This window comes from Diadema setosum, chromosome 2 (assembly GCF_964275005.1).
Source record: "Diadema setosum chromosome 2, eeDiaSeto1, whole genome shotgun sequence".
Taxonomy (NCBI): domain Eukaryota; kingdom Metazoa; phylum Echinodermata; class Echinoidea; order Diadematoida; family Diadematidae; genus Diadema; species Diadema setosum.
Genome location: NC_092686.1, coordinates 998357 through 1020342, shown reverse-complemented (window position 1 = coordinate 1020342; position 21986 = coordinate 998357). Strand labels below are relative to the sequence as shown.

Here is a 21986-nt window from a genome sequence, read left to right as displayed (position 1 = left end):
AAAACAAAAACAAAACAAAACAAAACGCACAGACACACACACACACACACACACACACACACACACACACACACACACACACACACACACACACACACACACACAAGAAAAACAAACCAAACCCCAGAGCCAACCCTGAATGGGCGTCATGTATCCGTTGTGGTCGAGAATATGTACAGTCATGATGCATATGGATTTCAATCATTTTTTTTTTTTTTTTTTTAAGTAGGCCCATTCTATCTCATTCCAGAATCATTTCGAAGTCTGAGGAAAACTGTAAGAACATTGGCTGTCATCTTGGACTGCCAAACCTGGAGTGATTGTTTTCTCTTTTTGCCACGATCTGTGTTCCCGTTTTTTGTTTATGTTGTTATCGGGGGGGGGGGAGGGAGGGAGTGAAGATTGACCCACCTGCGTTTATTTGATGAATTGTGATCAGTTTTGAAATGGCTGAGATGTCCAAAAACAAAATAAAACAAAGTGAACCTAATAAAAGGCGGGCCCCCTTTTATTTAAATAGGATGATTTTATTTTGGACATCTCAGCCATTTCAAAACCATTTTCATCGAATTAACTTTCATTTCCTCTGAGAATTATATGCTCTTTCACATTTCATGAGAGGTTTCTAATTATCTCAAAAAATTATAGGCCTAATCCAAAATCGTTGAAGGAAGCCCCACCTCAACTAAAACTGTATGCATCTTATATAGCTTTTGAAAGATGAATGATGAAGCCGGCGTTCAAGCATTGTATGTCCGTGCAAAACTTTTCGTTTGTTTGTTATCCTCGGTTATAGCCCCATGCATATATAGTTATCTAAAATCGGGTGTAACCGTGTGAGCAGTCATAACGTGTTTGTTGTTCTTTTTCACTATCATGTGAAGTCGCGATATGATTATGCACAACCTATCATACCTTTAAAATAAGTTACCGAAGAGAGAGAAAAAAAAATGTATACAATACTTTGCCATTGTGTTTGTTTTGCTTGCCATTTTCTTTTGTAAATGATATTACATTCTCACCATTTAGGGATCTAAGGAGATTTTCATTAAATTTTGGCGAAGATTACCAGACATATGCGTCACAAATGACCAACTGGAAATTTTGACGTGCATATCTATGTGGAGCTCTATGCTCTCCTACATTTGAGAGATTGCCCATTTTTTCATCAAAGTAAGGTATTCATCGTCTTGTCTACATTGACGAGCACTACTGAAAGCGAATGGGTCACCTACAAGCTCAGATGGCGAGGTTGGTTGCGAGCTTGTACAGCCAGCAAGCAGGTTAAAATGTTATTGGATTCGTCCAACAGACTGACAATGGCCATCCAGTCTCTAAGTGCGAAGGCTAAATACAAATGTGAAAAAGATTTCAACTATATCTTATTATACAACGTATGGAGTATACTAATCGAAAATATTTAAGTGATACGGATAATTTTCAAGATCCTTATGAATGCTATTAAACCTGATATTTGAAAGAATTACACACCCTTCTCCCTAAAATTCCCCTACGTAAACATTGACTATTCCGATCATGCGCAGAATACTTTTGAGCTGCCATCTTGGCGAAGACGTCGTCAATTTACGTGGAAATCTGTGGATCAAAAAATTGTTTTTAGAGCACGAAACAGGGTTATGGTGAGTGAATTTTGATGACAATACCTACAATATATACTATTGCATTGATGAATAAGATTCGTATGAATTGGGAAGCAGTTTTCTAGTCTTATTTTCAACGCACAAATTTGTTTGTGGGCGTGTGTTATTCAATAAACCAACAAGCGTATTCATTCTACTGTGTAGTGGTCTTGCAGGAACACCGATCGGTAAGCCAATTACCCGTAACTTATTTAACGTTTTTCCGTGTGTTACAGGATATGCCTCACTGTCCTGCCACATGGAAAACCAAAATCGATTACTTGACTATAGTTTTCTCCAAACTTGGAGAGTTGGCCACATCTCTTTTCACTGCAGTTCATGTTATAATATTGTACGTCAGATTCGCCGTAGTTCAAAAGTAGACACAGTACACGAGGATTCCATGTAGAATGTTTAGTATTGCCGTTTGTTGAATATGCTAATATTAGTGGTGCACATGCGCGCTCTGTGTATTCCCCGAGTAAACGGTGCTGGAGAGGCGCGCTGCCCTAGAGGCGCTAGGCGGAGAGAGCACGAGAGAAATGTACACATATGCAAAATACAAGTGCTACTGTTTCACGAGGACGTAGGAAGCGTATAACCATAGTCAATGATAGTGTAGTGTCGAGTAAGGGATTTCTGCATTGAGTAGAGGCAAAGCTTCAAAGGGAGGCATACCGAGACAACGTTCACTGTTTTTTCATAATTTGTTATGTTTTAGGCGTAGTGAACCACTATATTCTTTTCTCCTCCTCACTTTGTGATTGCAGTTGGTCCAACATATTTTGACTGGACTTATCCAGTTTGTTTTATCTAATCTTTTTAGTTTATAAAAAATATAACTTTTTTCAACATTATGTGGAATGCATGTATACATAATATATTAACAAATGCCTAGATTTGTTTTACTTTGAAAGATAATCTGATGTGAAATCAAATAGTTATCCAAATTAACTTGTGTAACTTTTGGTTGTACAGTTGTTTTTTTTCGTGTTATCATTTACAAGCCACATTTATAAAATGTTAGAATGTACGTACGGTGGGCCTAGAAATTTCTTCTTGCACACTAAATATTTCTTATACTGTCAGCGCTGTAGTTTATACTGAATTATGATACTACAAATTAATCAAAATCAAGGACGCCTGTATAAAAATGGGTTGTGTTCCACATGATTCATTTCCAAAGTTGTCCTGAAATGGCATTTTACTCAGACATGAGAAAAAAATTAGGAAATTAAATGCAACATTTGATTCTATTACTAGTGAATGCAAAAGCTTGCAATGTTATACTGAGTTTACATAGATATGAAGTTGAATACCCACCCGATAAGCAACTCCTTAAAAAAAGAAGAGAGAGTTTGGTAAACTGACATGATATATTTAACATTAAATTCTGATGTTTGTTTTGTATCAAGATTTAAAAAAAAAAAATCCCCCCCCAAAAAAATCAACATTCCGGAAAGTAAAATCAACATTACGTAAAGTGTCACATTTTATCATACTTATGAGCTGTGATATTGGTAACAGTCCATATCCTGCACATGATTGATATGCACTTACACAAAGCCAGATGTCAGTGCCTCGCAATTCTCCCACTGTTTTTTTTAATATTTTACAAAGATATCATAAAACCATTCTTTTTGTCTATATTCAGTAACTCTAACACTCTGCCCTTAAGTCATCAGTACTTAAACCCTAGCTGTGTCTTTTGTTAATCAAATTAATATCACAGAAACATGCAAGTTATGATGAGTCGAGAGGAAGGTGTATTCCAATGTCTTGTTAAACATATCGGTACTTTAGCAATGATTGACAGATGAGGTCACAACCAGAATCTTGGTTCAGGTTTTTTTTTTCTTTGTTTGTTTTTTTTTTTTGGGGGGGGGGGGGCATATCCAAGTAATCTGATGAAAAATAGAAGAAAAATTGTTTAAAAATATATGGATTGTTTCTATTTCGTTTTACCACAAAAGTGATGTTGAGGGTATCATGAATCGACACAAATCAACAGGCATTTGTATGTCATAAAACCTTTAATTCCTAAGTTCCAATTTGTTTTAAAGGTATGGACCTACTACATATACATGGACTATGAATGAAGGTCTTTCTTTGATCCCATCATCACTGCCGCCGCCTAATCTATGTGCATCTTAATGAGTACATTCAGATGTTTGGGTATTGAAGATTTTGTAATCGTGCATGATCTTCACTGACAAAAGAACAGTTTCCCTCATTTCAGTCCTTGGCAGAGGTGCCTTTTCAGACTCAACTGCCTTTGAATAAACACCAATAATGGGAAGTAGCAAACCTCAAACAAGGACAAATTCACAGAATTGGTAATCACGGAAGTGGGCACTTGTGGACATGTATGTAACATTGCTTGATGGTAAGACATGTTGTCTGTCATTATTGTCCATGTTTACTTGGAAACAATGTGTGAAAATTTGAAAAATTGGATTACAGATCACAATCAACCTACCAAAATACTTACTTCTCTTGTAGATATATATGTGCATTTCATAATTTTCCTTGTAGCAATGATTTCCCAGTGTACACTTCAACTGCACATTATGCATATTTTATGAATTAATAGAGTTATTATCTTCTCAAAGATTTCTCAAAGCGCTGTCTTATTTTTATCCCAGCTGGCTGACAGCAGTGATGATGAGATCAAAGCAGGAAAGCATGTTTACATTGTTATTGCACAGACCTACATGTAACACACATGGACATTCATCGCTCGTTTATTAATTCAAACACCTGTTTCTGTGAAAAGCGTCACAATAACATTCTAAAGATGCTTTCCTGCTTTGATCTCATTGTGAATCACTGACAGCCAGCCTTAAGTAAAAACAAGACGGCGCCTTGAGATATCAAAAAACTACATGCACAGAAGATAACTCTCTTAAATCAAGAAAAATGCATGTGCAGTTCTGGTATACATTGGGAAATCATTGCTCAGGTAATTTAATTTGTGAAATGCACATACTTTACGAGAGAAGGCAAGTATTTTGGCATGTTGGTTGCAATTTGTAATCTAATTTTTGCCATTTTGCACACATTGTTTCAGAGTAAACATGGACAGTAATGGTAGATGATATGTCTTACCATTAAGCAGCGTTACATGTGTGTCCACAAACGTTCACTTCAGTAATTACAAATTTTGTGACATGAAATTCGTAATGATTTGAGGTTTGTTGCTCCCCATTGTCGATTTTCCAAAGGCAGTTAAGTCTGGAAAGGCACCTCAGTGAAATAAAACCAAATAGAGGGAAACGGTTCTTTTGTCAGTGACGATGAACGATTACACAATCGTCATTGTCCAAACATCTGAATGTACTCATCAAGATGCACATAATCAGGTGGTTGCGATGCAAGTCTTATCAAAGAAAGACCTCTGTTCACAGTCCATGTGTGTAGTAGGTCCATGGTTATTGTGATGCTTTTGACAGAAATACGTGCATGAATAATTTAGCGAGCAGTGGTTGTCCGTGCACAGTAGGTCCATAATTTATTGAAGAGATTCCTCGATTGGAGGCACTTTGTCAATTGATTCTAATCGCAGATTTTGATGACAGAATTGGATAGGTTCAGTGTAAAAAAAAGAAAAAGAATAAGAGGTAAATATGGTAGAGGTAATAACATCAGGGATAAAAATATCAGTAGTATTAATGTCTCAGAGGTAAAAATGTCAGAGGTTTTGTATGTTTGTGTCTGTCATTAATGATTTTCATGTGACCCTTACTGGATGCAGTGACTTTCATGTCATTTCCTTTTCCTTGTATCAACTTGAAATCACCTTTCTGGGTATGGCAGTGATGATCACCGATACGTGATTTGCATCATGAAATGTCGCAATCTTTAAGAGATGATATTACATGGCATTTGTCCGAATATTGCTAACCCCACTGTAAAAGTTGGAATTTTTGCGGGGTTTGAATTTTTGTGAATTTCACGCAACCAGAAACTAGCGCAAAAATAAAAGCACATGAATACTTTTGCTTGCCATATATATGTTCCAGTAGTTGATGTCTTGATTCCGCGGAATTATAAACACGCGAAATTCTTCTTACCCAGCTGAGCGCAAAAGATTAGTTGTGCGAAGCCCCCGGCATCCTAGCACCCTTCCTTTTACAGATATCTGCCACCTGTTCAGTTTTAATCTGAATATTCAGATTTTTCACTGATAGAAAAATCATTAATTTCAGTGTGTTCTTTTTTTGGGGGAAATATCTGTTAATAGTAAAGTATATCAAATTCCTGAAAGTTCAGATTTTTAAATAATTTTTCTTTGTTTGTTCAGATATATTAAGTCTTAGGGTTGGCAGGTATGCAGTTGTAGTATGTAGTATATTTCTTTTACATTGTAAATTGATTATATTCTAGGGGTCATATTTTAGTCTAGATTTCTTTATCAACTTTTAATACTGGAAATAATAGTAAATCTTGGAATACGAAATTATTTGATAAGTAATTAAATGAATTTGAATAAATGGGTGAAAGCGTGATATTTTTTCTATTTTTTTTTCATCAGACATTTTTACCACTGACATTATTACCTCTGACACTTTTAAAACCTCTGACATTATTACCTCTGACATTTTTACCTCTGACATTTTACCTGTCATCATTGGACAGCCTTGTACAAATAGCTACAGTATGCTGTTGCTGCCCTTGGTTTTCCTCAGTATGTCTTATAATCATCTTGAAAAATTCTGCAGTCTTTTTTATGAATTTGGTAGAAATAAAGTTAATTTGTGAAGTCTTGTACCTCAGAAAAGAAATATCCTGAGCATCTTCTGAAATATGAATGAAAAGATTCACCCCAAGTATCACTCAGCCAACCTTTACATAATACATATGTGCAATCAAAACATGTTAAAGATAGTGTGTATTTCATGTCCGCGATATGATGTTTCTTCTGCCTAAACTGTATTTGTGAAAGTTGAATCTAAAAGATTCATTTGACTCAATCTCTTCCATGAAATAACACTATATTTCAACAATGTCTCATTTCGATACAATGGTGATTCATAACTCTATATTTTCGCAGGCCAAATGATTGAATAGAAAGCAGGAGGAGCTATGGAAGGAAACGGAGTAGGTGAGACTGCACCCTCAGACTCGGAGAGTTCTGTACCCACAGTGCCCTTGCCAGCAGGGCCTGGCTCACCCCACCAGCAGCAGCCGCCTACTGGGCTGCAGCCAGCTGCACCTGTCACGGCAGTCAGTAGCGACAACAATGGTGGAGCACCAGGCAAACAAGGTATCGTCATCCTGCAGCAGCCAAGACCAGGATTCGTTAGATCCTTCAAACAGACCTCTCTACCACCAATCAGGATGAAGCCAACCGGAATAATGCCAAAGAAAAATGTTCTCAAGGAGAGGCCAGTCATTGTCAAGAAACGCCTGCCGTCACCTGGTGCTCCCATTCTTGCAGTTCCATCCCAGCCTCAGAAGATAATGCCCACCTTGCCAGTGGATGATGAAGCTGCTGCCATAGCTGAAGCAAAAGCCACTGCTTCTGCTGCCGCAGCAGCTGCTGCAGCTGCAGCTGCAATAAGAGCAAAGACATCATCAACCTGTACCCTTCCATATTCACCCACTCCTCCAAAGACTGCTGTACAGAGTCCTGTCCCCAGTCCAATCCCAGCTGCTTCGGGTGTTGCTGTGCAGAGACCTGTAGTTCCTTCAAAGAAACCTCTTGACACCACTTCTGCGATCGTTCAACCACCTGCTCCAAGAATCCAAGCCACAATGGTAACACCACCTCAAGTGCAAACACCACCAACACCAGTACCAGTCCAAGCTCCAGTTAGCTCTCAGCAACCTCCGCTTAAAAAACTGGCAGTTCTGGCAGCCACACCAGTACAGAGTGTCCCAATAAAGACAGAGGGATCTCAGGCAGTTAATATCTCTCAGCCAGCCCAGATTCCTATTGTGCGTCCGGATTCACAATCTGAACAACAGCAGTTACGTCCACTGAAAGTATTTGTGACCAATCCTCAGAGTCTTGGTACAGGAGATGTAAAGGCACAATTGCAAACTGCCATTCCCACTGATGCCACTAGTCAAGTTCAGTTAGGCAAGGTGCTGCCCAACCTACCAAAAGCAAGGCTTGTACCAGCTTCTATATCACCAAAAGTTGTTGTTGGTGCTCCTGCATCACATGGAAATAAAGGCAGTGCACCTCAGCAGGTGAATATTTCTGGAATACAGGCTGTGCAGCAGCCAGTTCCAACAGCACAGCCAAATACCACCCAAGTTGCCCAGCAGATAACAGTTTCATCAGCAAAATTGCAGAGTGGTCAGTTCCAGTTTGTGGCTGCAAATGGACAAAAATACGTGCTGACATCCTCCCTGTTTCCCACTTTCACAACGACCTCACAAGGCAACGTGGCTCAGGTACAGACAAGTGCATCGAATGTGCAAAGTCCTGCATTGCCTGCAGTCAACCAGCCTATAACTCTTCAACTTGGTGCTGCCAATGCTTCAGTGAACTCGGGCAGTGCCCAGATTCAGCATGGAAAACAAACCCTCCAGCAGGTGTCTGGTGCTGTTATTAAGGGTAAACCAGTACCAGTCCAGCAGGCTCTCGCCAAGATAGCCACATCAGCCCATGTCAGTGGTGGACAAAGGATTCAGATACTTCCCACCGTCCAGGGTAAGTCCAACCTCAGCCTGATTCCTGGCCTAACCCTTACAAGTGGTGCACAGACACTGATAACCCCAGGTATAAAATCACCGCAGGCAAAGATCACCACCTTGGGGCAAGTTGGTGCTCTGACCAATAACCCTCAGCCAGGGATTCCTAAACCTCAAGGCGTACAGTCCAGTGGAACCATCAACCCACCAACCCCAACAACAGTACCAACAACACCAGTGAGCGTCATCTACCAGCCTCCTGTTCAGGGCTCAAAGAACACTATTGTCATGGCCAAGCCTGCCACAGGCAACCAACCTGCGAAGACCACTACCACCACTCTGCAGCAGCTAATACCACACCACATTATAGCAGGTGGGAACAATCAGATTCTTCTGCAGAGCATACAGCCAGTTCTTGCGGATGGCGCCCACGTCACTCCCAACTCTGGTAACATAACACCACAGCAGATGCGGACTAAGATTGTTCAAGCTCCTGTACAGGTAGGTATACAGGGTAGCCTGCCTTGTGGTCTGGAATCAATGTATTGATTTCTGTAAAGATTATGTCTTTTCTCTGTGCATGCTTATAGTTAAACATCATACAAAAGTCAAAGGAAAAATTGTCCAGTGCAGACTCACATATTTGTTTTCAAGATGATTACATGAAACTGTAATCGCGCAGATTTTATTCTATATTAAAGAATGCATATTGCAAAATCAGGTATAACAATTTAGATTATTTTGTGGCAGTTTTATGCATTGAATGTCCATAGTACAGTATACCTCACATCTAAATGTACAATTTAAAAGCATTACATTTCCCTCTATGCAATTCATTTTCTTTTAAATGAAAACACATCAACATTCAAAAAAAAAAAAAAATGCTGCCATTGTCATTATCTGAACTCTATGAACTCGGTAGACGTCATTTGCCCTGACCATTACCAAATAAGATAAGAAGTGATAATCTGGGCCCTATCAGTGTATCAGATGGTGCTATGCCCACCCATGGTGCAATGTTTTCTGATAAGACCCCAGACAGCTGATATTGACTCTATGATTACATTATCATATATGACTAAATCTCATGAGCTCATTCTTTAATCATGAATATGTCGCTTTTTATTCAAGAGACTGTGTTAAAGGTCTTGTTTACCTTTGGGAATAGTGATTTTAAAAATTTTCAAGATATGACATTTAATGCATGTATATGTGTAGAGTGTCTGTTTTACCACAAAACATCCTGTCATATACAATTGTTGCAATAAAGCCTAAAATATAAGGAGATATCTCTATTTTTCTCAATAAACCGTAACTGTAGACGGTTTAGTCTGGAAACATTTCTGTTATAACTTTTGTTCACATTTTGTATATTTAACAGTACTTAACATCAATTTTACCGATTCAAATTTTTACAGTGGTTGTTTCTATCCCTAACTCACATTTTAGAACCAGTTTAAAGCTCTATTGCTGGGTTTTTGTGTCATCTGCAAATGGTAAATTATGCCTTTTATTTGTAGAATATGATATGTTTATAGTACAAGATGTCTCATTGTGGTAAAGATGCATGATTTCAGAAGGGTGACAGTAGATTTGGTTGGTTTCATGATTCATCATGCTATTAGTAGAATCCATTAATTCAGTTATTGCTTGATAATTTAAAGCTGAAATGTAGAATGAAAGACATGTATCATAGATGATTTAACTTTTGCTGAATATGCCTGGGATGATAGATGAATATTTGGCATAATTTGGTGTCAATCAGAGATTTTCCTACAGCCCCAAAGCACATCCATAATAGTCTTTAAAAAAATGATATCAATTGCTGTAAAGCCATCTGTGCTTAAAGGGATGGCACAGTATTGGTGGAGATGAGAATTTGGCTTTTAACTTTTTGCGAGATAACAAGAAAACACTTAAGAAATAGTACAGAGCATACCATTTTAAGAGGAATTCAAAGTCTATTTGATGAAAATCGGGTTTGGCATTACTGAAACATCCAAAAACAAAGTAAAACAAAGCGATCGTAAAAAAAAGTGTGGGTCCCACACTTACTTAGAATTGCTCTGTTTTAGATATCTCGGCCATTTCAAAACCAATTTTCATTAAATAAATGTTGAATTCCTCATAGAATTAGGTGCTCTTTCATATTTCATAAGAGATTTCTCATTATCTCACCAACAGATGTTAGAAATCTGAAATTAGGTCTCAACCAAAACTATACGATCCTTTTAATCGACTGTCAAACCATGCATTAATAAATAAAACATCTATGTTTATAATGTGTCAGGAGCATGAAGTTTGTCATGCTATTGGAGTAAAGTCGGGTGAATTGAATATCATGGGACATTCAGAAGTATTATTTTCAATATTGTGATGTAGAATATACAGTGATTGTTTCTTCGTTGTAATTGTTTGGCTTGCTTGATATGAGTCTATTTCTAGATTCAGAAGCTGTGAATTCTGAGTATATTGTGATTTATTTCCATCCCAACCAAAGATTGCAAGTGCCCCTGCAGCCAGTGCACCCAACAAGCTCCCAGATACCAAGCCTGTGGTCCTGCCTCCACCGGCCTCCCAGAGTTCAGGTGGGACCCTAGTGACGCAACCATCCACCCTCATGCAGCCCCAGCTACTGCAGACATGTGGTGCTCAGGCTACCATTGGACTGATCCAAGTTCCCATGGTAACATGTTTCTTCTAAGCACTTTTTTTGTTTGTTTTTTTCTTCTTTTTTCATATGGGCTTATCAGTAGACATATGTGTATAAAAAAAATTTGTGCCAATCTTCTTACCTGGCATCCTCACAACTGATGGGTGTGTAGAAAGGCTTGAAAACGGTGCACTGTCTTTAGCTGCATTTCTTCATGTCAGTATTTTATCACATGAGGTAACTTAAAGGTGCATAGTCCCGGTAGTGTATAGGGCGCTGTTGATGATACTGCCGATCACCATTAGCATTGATAAGAAGAATGATACGAAGATTACCGAAGTTGAACTGTCATTAAGAGTAAAGTGCGTAAGTGTTGCTAAGTAACGTTGCCTTCGTTGTCTTCTCTGCGCATCGCGCAGTCTGTAGTAGCCATGGTGCGTGCATATGTGCTTCTTATTATGACTTCACAAAAGAAGGTTGCTTAAGCTGTCATTCCTCTCAGCCGAATCATGAGCCGAACTGTGATCGGACCACTGACTACAGTGGATCAGACTTCTTCGGACTTGGGGAAGTGGGCCAAAGCGTAAGCGCTAAAGAGGAGTCGATAGCGTAGGTCTCTATAGGAAACATGCACGTTTAAAAAAAAAAGTTGGAGAGCCAAAGAGATGCCATACCTATAAATTCAGCTTGCTAAAACGAGAAAATGACAGGTTGATAGAAAAACTTGATTTTTATACCCCCACCCACACTAGTTTTTTTTTTTAACTGAAAAAAAAAAATGTTCGAGTACAAAATCAAAGGATGTATACAATCATGAATGCAAAATGATCAGTAGAGTGTAATTCATTTCTTTAACATCTATTGTATATTTCAACTATGTAAAGGTTATTGTTCGTGTTGTGTATTTCATACAATAATTTTGTCACAATCGTGTTGTATAGGAAACCCTTTGTATTGGAGATATGAACAGTTTCTACTGCGTGGGATATGATTGTATGGTGAAAGAAACCCTAGTCGTGTGAAATGAAAAGGAATGAAAGTAGAAAAGAATCTATATGTGTGCTCTTGTGTACATATGGCGATGGTGGATGTTTGTATGTGATGTGCAGTTGGGAATGCATTCACTTTTGGTTAGGAATGATCACGACAAAAAGAAGAATGTCTTGTTATCAGTGTTTGAGTCCTTTGCTTGGCTTGCTGTTTTGACATAGGAGACAAAGAGTTTTACAGGCGTTGACTCATGCTGGCATCAAGCCACAAGCATATTTGTTCAGGAGCAAAGAAATTCTGTTTTGGAAGCAGAGGAATAAAACTCACCCATGTTTCCACATGGTTTGCCAGTGATTTTTGTTATTCAAAACAATTTCAAGGAATGTTGTTAAGGTATTTGTGATCTAGAGAATAAGTCATCATTGGGAATAAGTCATCATTGGAATAGAGTGACGAAGTTGTTTAGACTCAAAGACCAGGTAGCAGGATGATCCAGGTTAAGGTTACAGAAACAAGGATTTTGCAGTTAGCTACAGTTTCTTATCAAAATAAATGAGATTTCTTAATTCTTGTTTCAGCATGCAAAACATTTGGTTTTATATCTCCTTTGTTAATATAAAGTTTTAGGATATGGAGCAATATGTTATGTTCATAATGCAGGTGAAGATTTTATGATATAATGGTAAACATTCCAAATCCATCAGTTCTTTATTCTTATGTTGGAGCTCACCCCTGTGTGCATCCCTCTCACCCAAAACCTTTCAAACTAGGTGAACCTGAGCCATCCTATCCAGCTTCCAACAACAGCTGGCCCCTCTGCCCTGGCACCCAGTACCAACGCAGAGCTGGTGAAGAGCAGTAGTACAACCCCCCAGCTGGTTGCTAGCAACGCCATCTCACCAGGCCAGATCTTTCAGCTGGTTCAGGCCCCTGGGAAACTCCCCATCCTTTCCCCAGCCCTCAAAGATGTGAGTACTACTCTTTCTCTTTTTCCCTCTCGTCACCCTCTATCTGTTTTCTATCTGTCTCTCCTCTATCTCTTCTGTTTCTCTTTCTCTGCACCCTCTATATCTCTCCTCCTCCCTTCTCTCTCTCATCACCCTCTATCTCCTTTCTCTCCATCTCTTCTCTATCTTTCCTGTCTTCTATCTCTCCTTGTCTTTACTGTCTATCTCTTTTCTATATCTTTCTTTGTCTTTTAATGATATCTCTTTCTCTTCACCCTCTATCTCTTCTCTTTCTATCTCTCCTCTCCCATCTGTTCTACCTCTCTCTTCTACCTCTTCTATCACTTTCCTTCTATCTCTTTCTCTTCATCCTCTATTCTCTTCCCCTTCTATCTCTTCTCTCTCTCTTCTATCTCTTCTATCTTCTACCTTTCTCTCTGCTGTCTCTCTCTTTTATATATTCATATATTCTTTCTCTGCACCATCTATCTCTTTTATATCTCTTTCTCTTCACTATCTCTTTTCTCTCTCCTCTCTTCTCCCTCTCTTTCTCTTTTCTATAGCTCCCCTTTTCAACCTCTATCTCTTTTCTCTCAATTTTTTTCCTCTCTCTCTTCTATGTCTCCCTCTCTCTCTATACGCTTTATCTCTCCTCCTTTTTTTTTTCTTTCTCTCTCATGGCCTACATTCTCTGAAGAAAATATGTTGGGACCTATAACAATGAAAGCCTGATGAAATTTGCCAAACATTGATTTCAGGATCCTGGATTTTTTTAGGTCTCCAAACTCTTAATATTCTCTTCTTAAACTGTCTCATTTTGTTTCCAAAGTTTGCCCACTAAACGGTTAGAAGGGGCTACCGTGTATGATACCATTTAAAGAAAGTTACTAACTAGAGAAGCACTCTCGAGAGCGCAGACCTCCGCCAAGCATGCAGCTCATTTCCACCACTGATCTTCCATAGAGATTTCAGTGATTTCTACCCATATGTACTTATGGCATTGTGTGCTGAAAGTCGCCCGATTTCCCAATATAGAAGCCTTTGTTACGTCATAAACCCTCAGCTGCATGGCGCGCCTCGCCCTAGTAGAAACTAGAGCACGCACTTTAGTGCGTGCATGCAAACCTCAAATACGCACAGCCTGAACTCCCAAGTTCATTGACCCTACCTGCCAAAATATAAAAAATCCTTCATAAATTCCCCCAAAATTCTCGGATCACTACCAAAATTTAATCATCTGCTACTTGTATCATTCTAAACCTTTCCTGCAAGTTTCATTCTAAACCTTACCTGCAAGTTTCATCCAAATCCGTTAACTACTTTTTGAGTTATTTTGCACAAGGACAAACAAACACACAAACACGCAAACCAACGGTAACGAAAACATAACCTCCTCTCTTGGCGGAGGTAATAATGAAGTTAAGGTGCAATTAAACATGCAGAAAATTAGGGTATGTAAACACAGAGATTGTGTCAGTAGCAACATGTTTCAAAATGACTGGAAAGTTTGCAATTACTAAACATTCCCACACTAAGGTTCTGACAAGGGATGTGCTATGATATATAACTTCTTTTCTTTTCTTCTTTGTCAAATATCAATTTCTTAATTGTCATCTAAGTGACCTGTGCAGTATTCTGAACTTTCATTTTTCTGTCTTTATCAGGGTATCATGGAGATTGTTTTACATTGTTTATGGTTCAAACATTAAACTCTGTTGTGTGCGTATGACTGGGATTTATCATTCATGTTACTGGGATAAATAATGCTGATCTGAATGCCCTAAGAGTTTGTTATATAATATTGCCATTATAGAAAAGTGCATTGTATGCCATCAAGCAAAAGTGCAATACTGATACTCTTCAATGCAGTAGAACATGATGTTATCAGTCACCATGTTGATAATAAGTGTCTAAACTAGGTAAAGATTATGAGTGTTAGGACTTTTGTCATGAGGTACTAGCATAGAGTATTCATGATATATTTCAATTGGATATGTTTACATCTGTCATGCAGAAAAGGAATATAGAATTATAGAACCATATGGGCTGCTGTGACATCAGTTGTCTATTACATATGACACTTGGCATAAGCTATGGTGTTGATATGTTGTGAAATTTGAGAGAGCTTACCAAGAAAGTATGGTGACCTTTGATGTTGCTTTTGTAATTCTGTGTGCGTAGATTGAAGCCAAGCATGCCTCGACGCCTATCCCTATTGCCCCGGCCATCAAGCCTGCTGTCAAGCCAGTGGAGAAGGTAGAACAGACGGTGGTGGTTAAGGAGGAACCCAAGGAACCACTTTCCAGTATTGATGTCGCCATCAAGTGAGATTATATTCTGTCCTACACCCAGAAGAATGCCATGAAATTTGCTAGTGGTCCAGACTGTCTCTTTTGTCTTGTCATGTAATATCCACACAGTATTGCCTAAACCTCAACCGAGTATATGTACTTGTGGTTTAAATCTAGGATTTAGAGTCTCAAGAAACATTAGTTATTGTAAGTACATTGACCTGCTGTTTTTTTTTTTTAAAGAGTACTATTTACTACTGATATATTGAGCAGTGAATAATTTCTTTTGTACTGATGTTGGCTCTTCTCTCTCTTTTTTTTTTTTTTTACTTTTTCTAGGTATAATTGCTTCCAGTACTAGATACAGGCAACTCCTGTTATAACAAAGTCCTCTGGACCAGAAGGTTTTGTTGTTGTTGTTGTTTTTTTGTTAGATGTATAGATGATAATTCTGGGATCTGAATTTCACTTAGTTTTATCCCTAATTTCATTACAACCATGTTCATTATATCGAGAGTGCACTGTGTAGGTAATACTACTGTGTATCACATTCACCAATCTCCCTAGATCTCTTTAGGATATTTATATATTTTTCACAGTGCTTTTATTTCCCAGTACTTAGTTCTGTCCTTTCGCTTTGAACCCTAGGTATGGAACTTATCCCCAAGCACCGATTCCCATGGGCAAGCGAAAAGCTGCTGAGATGGATGATGAAGTGGGGAAGGATGACATGAATAAGGTTCTCAAAGTAGATGGTAAGTACACAATAAAGGAGACTTTATCAGCTGTTCACTTAAAGAGTGTGATTGCAAAATCAGTTAAGCGCCATAGTCCATCATCAGACAGAGCAGAATGAAACCTTTCCAATGATACCTCATTTGTAACAAACAATTGCAATATAAAATATTCTTGAAGTTATTGAAAATACCCCATAGTTTCTTATCATTTTCATTTCTTTTACAGCTGCTATAATTGCTAATATATATCACATTAACAAGAATGAAGAGAACTAATTTTTTGTCGAGCCCACCGGAGGTGTGGGGAGACTAAGGGATCGGCTGTGGCGTCTGTCCGTCCGTCGTCCATCCGTCGTCCATCCATAACGCTACAAAAACTTGAATAACTCTCTACTGAAGACTTTAATTTCAATCAAACTTGGAGGGAAGAGTGGTTATACAAAGTTACACATTTTACCAAACATGAAGGTCACATCAAGGTCAAAGGTCACAGGCAGGGGTCAATGAACTTTAGGGCCCAATGTTAAGTTTTTATGGCGCGTTTTGATTATGGCTCATAACTTTTGATGCTTATGTCCGTTTGTTACCAAACTTGGATGGTAGATGTCCCTTGGGGAGTCGAAGGTCACCACAAGGTCAAAGGTCACAGACAGGGGGTCAACAAACTTTTAGGGCCCAATGTTAAGTTTTTACAGCATGTTTCGATTATGGCTCATAACTTTTGATCCCTATGTCTGTTTGTGACCAAACCTGGATGGTAGATGTCCCTTGGGGAGTTGAAGGTCATCACAAGGTCAAAGGTCACACAGGGGTCAACAAACTTTTAGGGCCCAATGTTAAGTTTTTACAGTGTGTTTCAATTATGGCTCATAGCTTTTGATCCACATGTCCGTTTGTGACCAAACTTGGCTGGTAAATGTCCCTTGGGGAGTTAAAGGTCACCACAAGGTCAAAGGTCACAGACAGGGAACAACAAACTTTAAGGGCCCAATGTTAAGTTTTTACAGCATGTTTCGATTATGGCTCATAACTTTTGATCCCTATGTCTGTTTGTGACCAAACTTGGATGGTAGATGTCCCTTGGGGAGTTGAAGGTCATCACAAGGTCAAAGGTCACAGACAGGGGTCAACAAACTTTTAGGGCCCAATGTTAAGTTTTTACGGTGTGTTTCAATTATGGCTCATAACTTTTGATCCACATGTCCGTTTGTGACCAAACTTGGCTGGTAGATGTCCCTTGGGGAGTTGAAGGTCACAAGGTCAAAGGTCGTAGATGGGGTCAATGAACTTCCGGGATTTAGAAAAACATAAATTTTGAAAGAAAGATAATTATTCAGAGGGGTGAAGGTTCAGATTCGAGTTTCTTCACTTTGTCTCCCTCTACAAATTAAATTTGTTAAGATCGCAACTGCTGATATGTAGATTAATTTACAGACAAATTGGCACTTGCCTTGTTCTTGTGTGATCCAAATCTTGGTTCTTCCATCCTTGCCTGTAAAAGTGTCAACATTCCATAGTGCTGCAGAAAAGTATTATGTATTTTATATGCTAAATTGTGTCACCCTCTATGCAACATATGCAAATACACCAAGGGAACTGAGAAGGAGATTGGTGTCAATATGGTGTTTAAAGGAGCCAGCATTCCTTGGGACACTTTGTCATCATTTTCTTCCTTATAGATTGGTGTCAATATGGTGTTTAAAGCAGCCAGCATTCCTCGGGACACTTTGTCATCATTTTCTTCCTTATATGTACACTGTAAAGCATGATGGATTGATACTTTGAGTCTGTTTGAGCCCAGTTAATGGAACCAAAAAGGCATGATTTGCAGCAGATTTCAATCTTTCTGTCTTGTCGTGCTTACATCATGGACTTATTTTCAAAGAATATCAAAGTGTAAAGATAGAGTCAGTACTGGTTATATCTAATAGAAATGAACTATACATGGATAAATGCTTAATATCAATCCTCGAGTTGGATTTGATGTGTGTGGTTTTTTTTTTTTTTTTTTCTCTCTTTCTCCTAAAGTGGAATCCAAACCTGAGGAAGAAAACCCTGATTTCTCCTGGGATGAGTACCTAGAGATGACTGGAGCGACGGCAGCACCTAGCCCTTGCTTCCCTCATGTAAGTTTCTCAATTTAATGCCCAATGCCCACTGTGTGATATGCATGTGCAAATTCTCATGAATTGATAGTGACCTCGGATCTGTGTGAATCGCAGCACTTTACCGCGAGTCAGCCAAATTTCATGCAGTTGAGGCTGATCTACTGTGCTGCTCTAGTGTGCGCACTTCTGTAAAGCAAGAAATATTTGGGACATGAAATTTTCGCAAATTACCCCTGGCATTCAATGCTTATTGTGGAAACAAAAATCTTTGCTGCATTTTCATTTCTCAAATCTTGACTCTCTTGAAATTTGCATATCTTGGCTCTCTCAAAATTCGCGAAATTAAAGTGCACACAAATATATCTTTTACAGCAAGATCTGACAGTCATGGCAAGACAAACACACAATTTAATAACTGAGAATTTGAACTGTTATTTTTCATGAGAACTGTTTATTACAGTCATGACTGGTAAGTATTCTATGTTGACCAGGATTTCAAACAGTCTGTTAATCTATGAAATATTCCACACTACAGAGGCTATACTTTTATTTTATAAATATTTGTTTGGTATTTAGAGAACCAGGATGCTTTAGAAGGCTGAAGGTTTGAAAGGTATAAAGAAAAAAAAAAGGAAATTAGCTTATATTATGATTTCAACATAAATGTAGGTCTAGAAAGAATATTATATGATTCATTGTGTGAGAGATATTACGGCATTCAAGAAGCTTTACAGTCTAAATTTCATCAAAGCATTCTTGAATCTAAAATCCGTGCTATTTCATGACTGACAATGTATTTCCCCTTCCCATGAACACTGATTTAGGTGGAGGCCAGCCTGCAGTGCTACGTGAAGACAGGCATGAAAGTTGAGGTGCCCAACCCGGTGATGACCTTACCGATCCACGTCAAGAGCTACTGGGTGGCTACCATCGTGGCCGTCTCGGGCTCCCTGATACTGCTGCGCTACGACGGCTGGGATGAGGGGGACCGGTCAGGGGATTTCTGGTGGGACCTGGTCAACATGGAGGTTCATCCCATTGGATGGTGTGCCCGAAATGGCTACGTCCTCCAACCTCCCAATGGTCAGTTCCTCCTATCAGTCATCCTTCTATTCAGCCATCCATCATTTCTTGGTTGGCAGTGTAGAAGGAAGTATTGCACTGTTTCTAACTTGCTGTAATTTTTGTGTAGTTTTCACTTTTATAGAGTCATATCATTTCATTTTGTTCATTTCCCCATAGGTGTGCGTGTTAAAACACTGCAATACGCCGTCCTCTCCTATATACGACGGTTCGGATGACCGCAAACACAATGCTCACGGTCAACAAACCGTTGTATATCGGGCGCATCGATGTTGTGCGTAATCTTAGTGATACACGACGGTTCGTGACCGCAAGTACAGTATGCGCAGTCAACAAAACTGTTGTATACGTGATAAATGACAACAGTCTTTGTAAACCGAAAAACAAACATGTAGATCTCTTACAATTTCTCACATAATTTCTCACAATACAATTCGACAAATACATCACACTTTAGAGTAAGAATTAGACTCTTACGTATTGCAAAAATAATTGCAAATGCCAGATATATGACAGTGTAGCAATCATAATAAAAAAAAATGGGTAAACTTCAAATGCGATTATCTCGAAATGTCATTCTTGCGCAAAAATTGCCTATACGATGGTTCGGATGACCGTCGACGAATTGATATATCCAATGGGAGATACCAATAATGTGTACACTCATGAAGGCATTTGTTAAAGTTGTGTCCATGTTTTTCTTTCCAGCCCTCATTCAAAAACCTGTCAACTGGCAAGAATTCCTGATCCAGACACTCACAGGAACAAAAACAATTCCTGAGCAGATCCTGAGAGAGGTAAGGTCAATTCTTTCCTTTATACTCAATTAAGAAGCTTATGTTAGTTAGTCAGATAAGTAGTTTCATTCCATTTTGTTTTAGAAGTGCAATTTCAATAAAAATATCGGAAATTTGTAATTCCAAAACATATTTAATGTCTTTCCTTTAATGAAACTTTTACCACATGTCTTTTTTTTTTGAATTAAAAGTTTACCATATGAACCATACTTTTTCTGTATGTTTAGATTTTACTCTCGATATTACAGGGAACATGTCATTGCTCTCTAGTTTACTGCTGTCAAATTGTGTTACATACAATTATGTGTGACACTTTTTGCTGGAGAGATATTCTGCTCCAATAGAAATACTTTGGTTAAGTGCTCCATCCTTCTCTTTCTAGTTTTCTAGTTTTTGAAGCAGTCTTTAGAAGTCTCGCATACAATATTTGAAAGTTGGAATCCCATTTTCTGTGCTCATTTTTCCACTAATAGAATTTTAAATTGTGAGAAGCAGGTGTCATGACAAAACACGTAACTTCTGTAGAACAAGGAATGTTTGCGTGCATTTTAATTTCGCGAGAGCCAAGATTCCCAAATTTTAAATCCATGTGAAAGTTCTTGTCTACACTATACGCATTGAATGTTAGAGGCAACTTGTGAAAATTTCATGCCGCGAAAAAGGCCGTCGGCTCCAATTAGCGAAAATTTCATGCCGCAAAAATACTGTATGTTACAGTAATGGAAGATTTTTCTGGGCATGGGAAATTGTATCATAATTCCCGAGCAGTGTATCTGATTCTTCTTTCCAACCTGTGGTTGATTTCAAAAATCTGTGATTGATTAACAGGCTCCAACCAGCCTCTACCCAGTCATGGGCCTCAAGAGGGGCTTACAGGTGGACGTCATTGATGAACGCTGCCCTCTTCAGGCCTGGATCTGCACCATCATGGAGAACTGTGGGGGCCGGCTCAAGCTGCGTTACCTGGGCTACACCCACGAGGACCAAGACTTCTGGCTCTTCTATCAATCCTGGCGGGTCCACCCGCTGGGCTGGGCTAAGGACAGAAAGGTGGCCATTGGACCCCCTAAAAGTAAGCCCTTCTTCATGAATAAACCCACACAGCCTAGGCTGCTGCATGATGTCTGTTGTTGAAGACTGATCTATTTGGTGTAGTATCCGTGATGAGAATTATTCATAAGCGAGCATGAATTGAATATTAAGTTTGGCCGTACAATATGAATATGCTGGCATATCAGCATTCATTCTTTCTTCAGAAATCTTTAGAGGATACTATGTAAAGCAAATCATAATGCATAATTAGTTAACGCCTTTAAGACTAAACTCAGTGATCACTGGAAACAGAAGCATGATAAATTTAATCCAGATTGCATAAATTGACCACCCTGTGGATTCATCACATGGAATTCCTCGGGCTCAGGATTGGATCCTTTGAATGGCCCTCTACAAGTCTTTGACTTACTGGGCATCATCATAAATCATTCAGGTAATTCAGGCAATAATGGTAATAAGAAGAGCATGAAATTATTGAAAGTTTCAAGCAAATTAAGCAATATTCATTACATTGTGACTCCCACTTATATGAGATGATGTTCAACTGTTACTGTGTGACTTTCACTATTCATGACTGCTAGTTGTGAAGGACCAGAACCCCCAGTGCAATGCAGGTAACTACCAGTCACTGTACAAAGCTGCTCTCACTAAAGCTGGGATGGATCCGAGTCTACCACCAGAACTCTTCAAGGTAAGATACCTCGCCCCCGTCTCAGTCTGCTGCACCTTTCTTACTGGAATTCCCTCCAACCCTGCACTGCTTACTCTCTGCCTCCCTTTCCCCCAATTCTAAAATGTAATGTCGGACGTGAGATGACAAAATAATGTATGTCGAAAATTCATGAAAATTGACTTTGTCACATATCTCAGCTTTTTTTTAGTATAATCTAATTTCTGACCAAATTTTGAAATCGGAACCCATTCCGTTCCTGAGATATGACGCTCCCTCCCACTGGGAATTGTTCAGACCTTGTTGGCAAAACAACGTAAGCGGCAATACGCTTGCTCCTGCTCAACACACGTCAGGCATGGGCTTGGCGAA

At 38.9% G+C, this 21986-nt stretch overlaps 1 protein-coding gene across 1 annotated transcript in view; it reads left to right on the top strand.

The window, feature by feature from the left end:
* Window positions 1–1568: 1568 nt before the first annotated feature.
* The window catches only part of LOC140238633 (uncharacterized), a 37680-nt gene continuing 17262 nt past the window's right edge, over window positions 1569–21986 (top strand). Inside the window, exons 1-12 of the mRNA XM_072318536.1 lie at window positions 1569–1640; window positions 6694–8696; window positions 8754–8786; window positions 10786–10971; window positions 12699–12896; window positions 15057–15199; window positions 15815–15921; window positions 17932–18029; window positions 18836–19094; window positions 19803–19891; window positions 20720–20963; window positions 21526–21635. Coding sequence (XP_072174637.1) covers window positions 6726–8696; window positions 8754–8786; window positions 10786–10971; window positions 12699–12896; window positions 15057–15199; window positions 15815–15921; window positions 17932–18029; window positions 18836–19094; window positions 19803–19891; window positions 20720–20963; window positions 21526–21635 — 3438 coding nt within the window. The 5' untranslated portion in view covers window positions 1569–1640; window positions 6694–6725. The remainder of the gene's footprint in view (window positions 1641–6693; window positions 8697–8753; window positions 8787–10785; window positions 10972–12698; window positions 12897–15056; window positions 15200–15814; window positions 15922–17931; window positions 18030–18835; window positions 19095–19802; window positions 19892–20719; window positions 20964–21525; window positions 21636–21986) is intronic.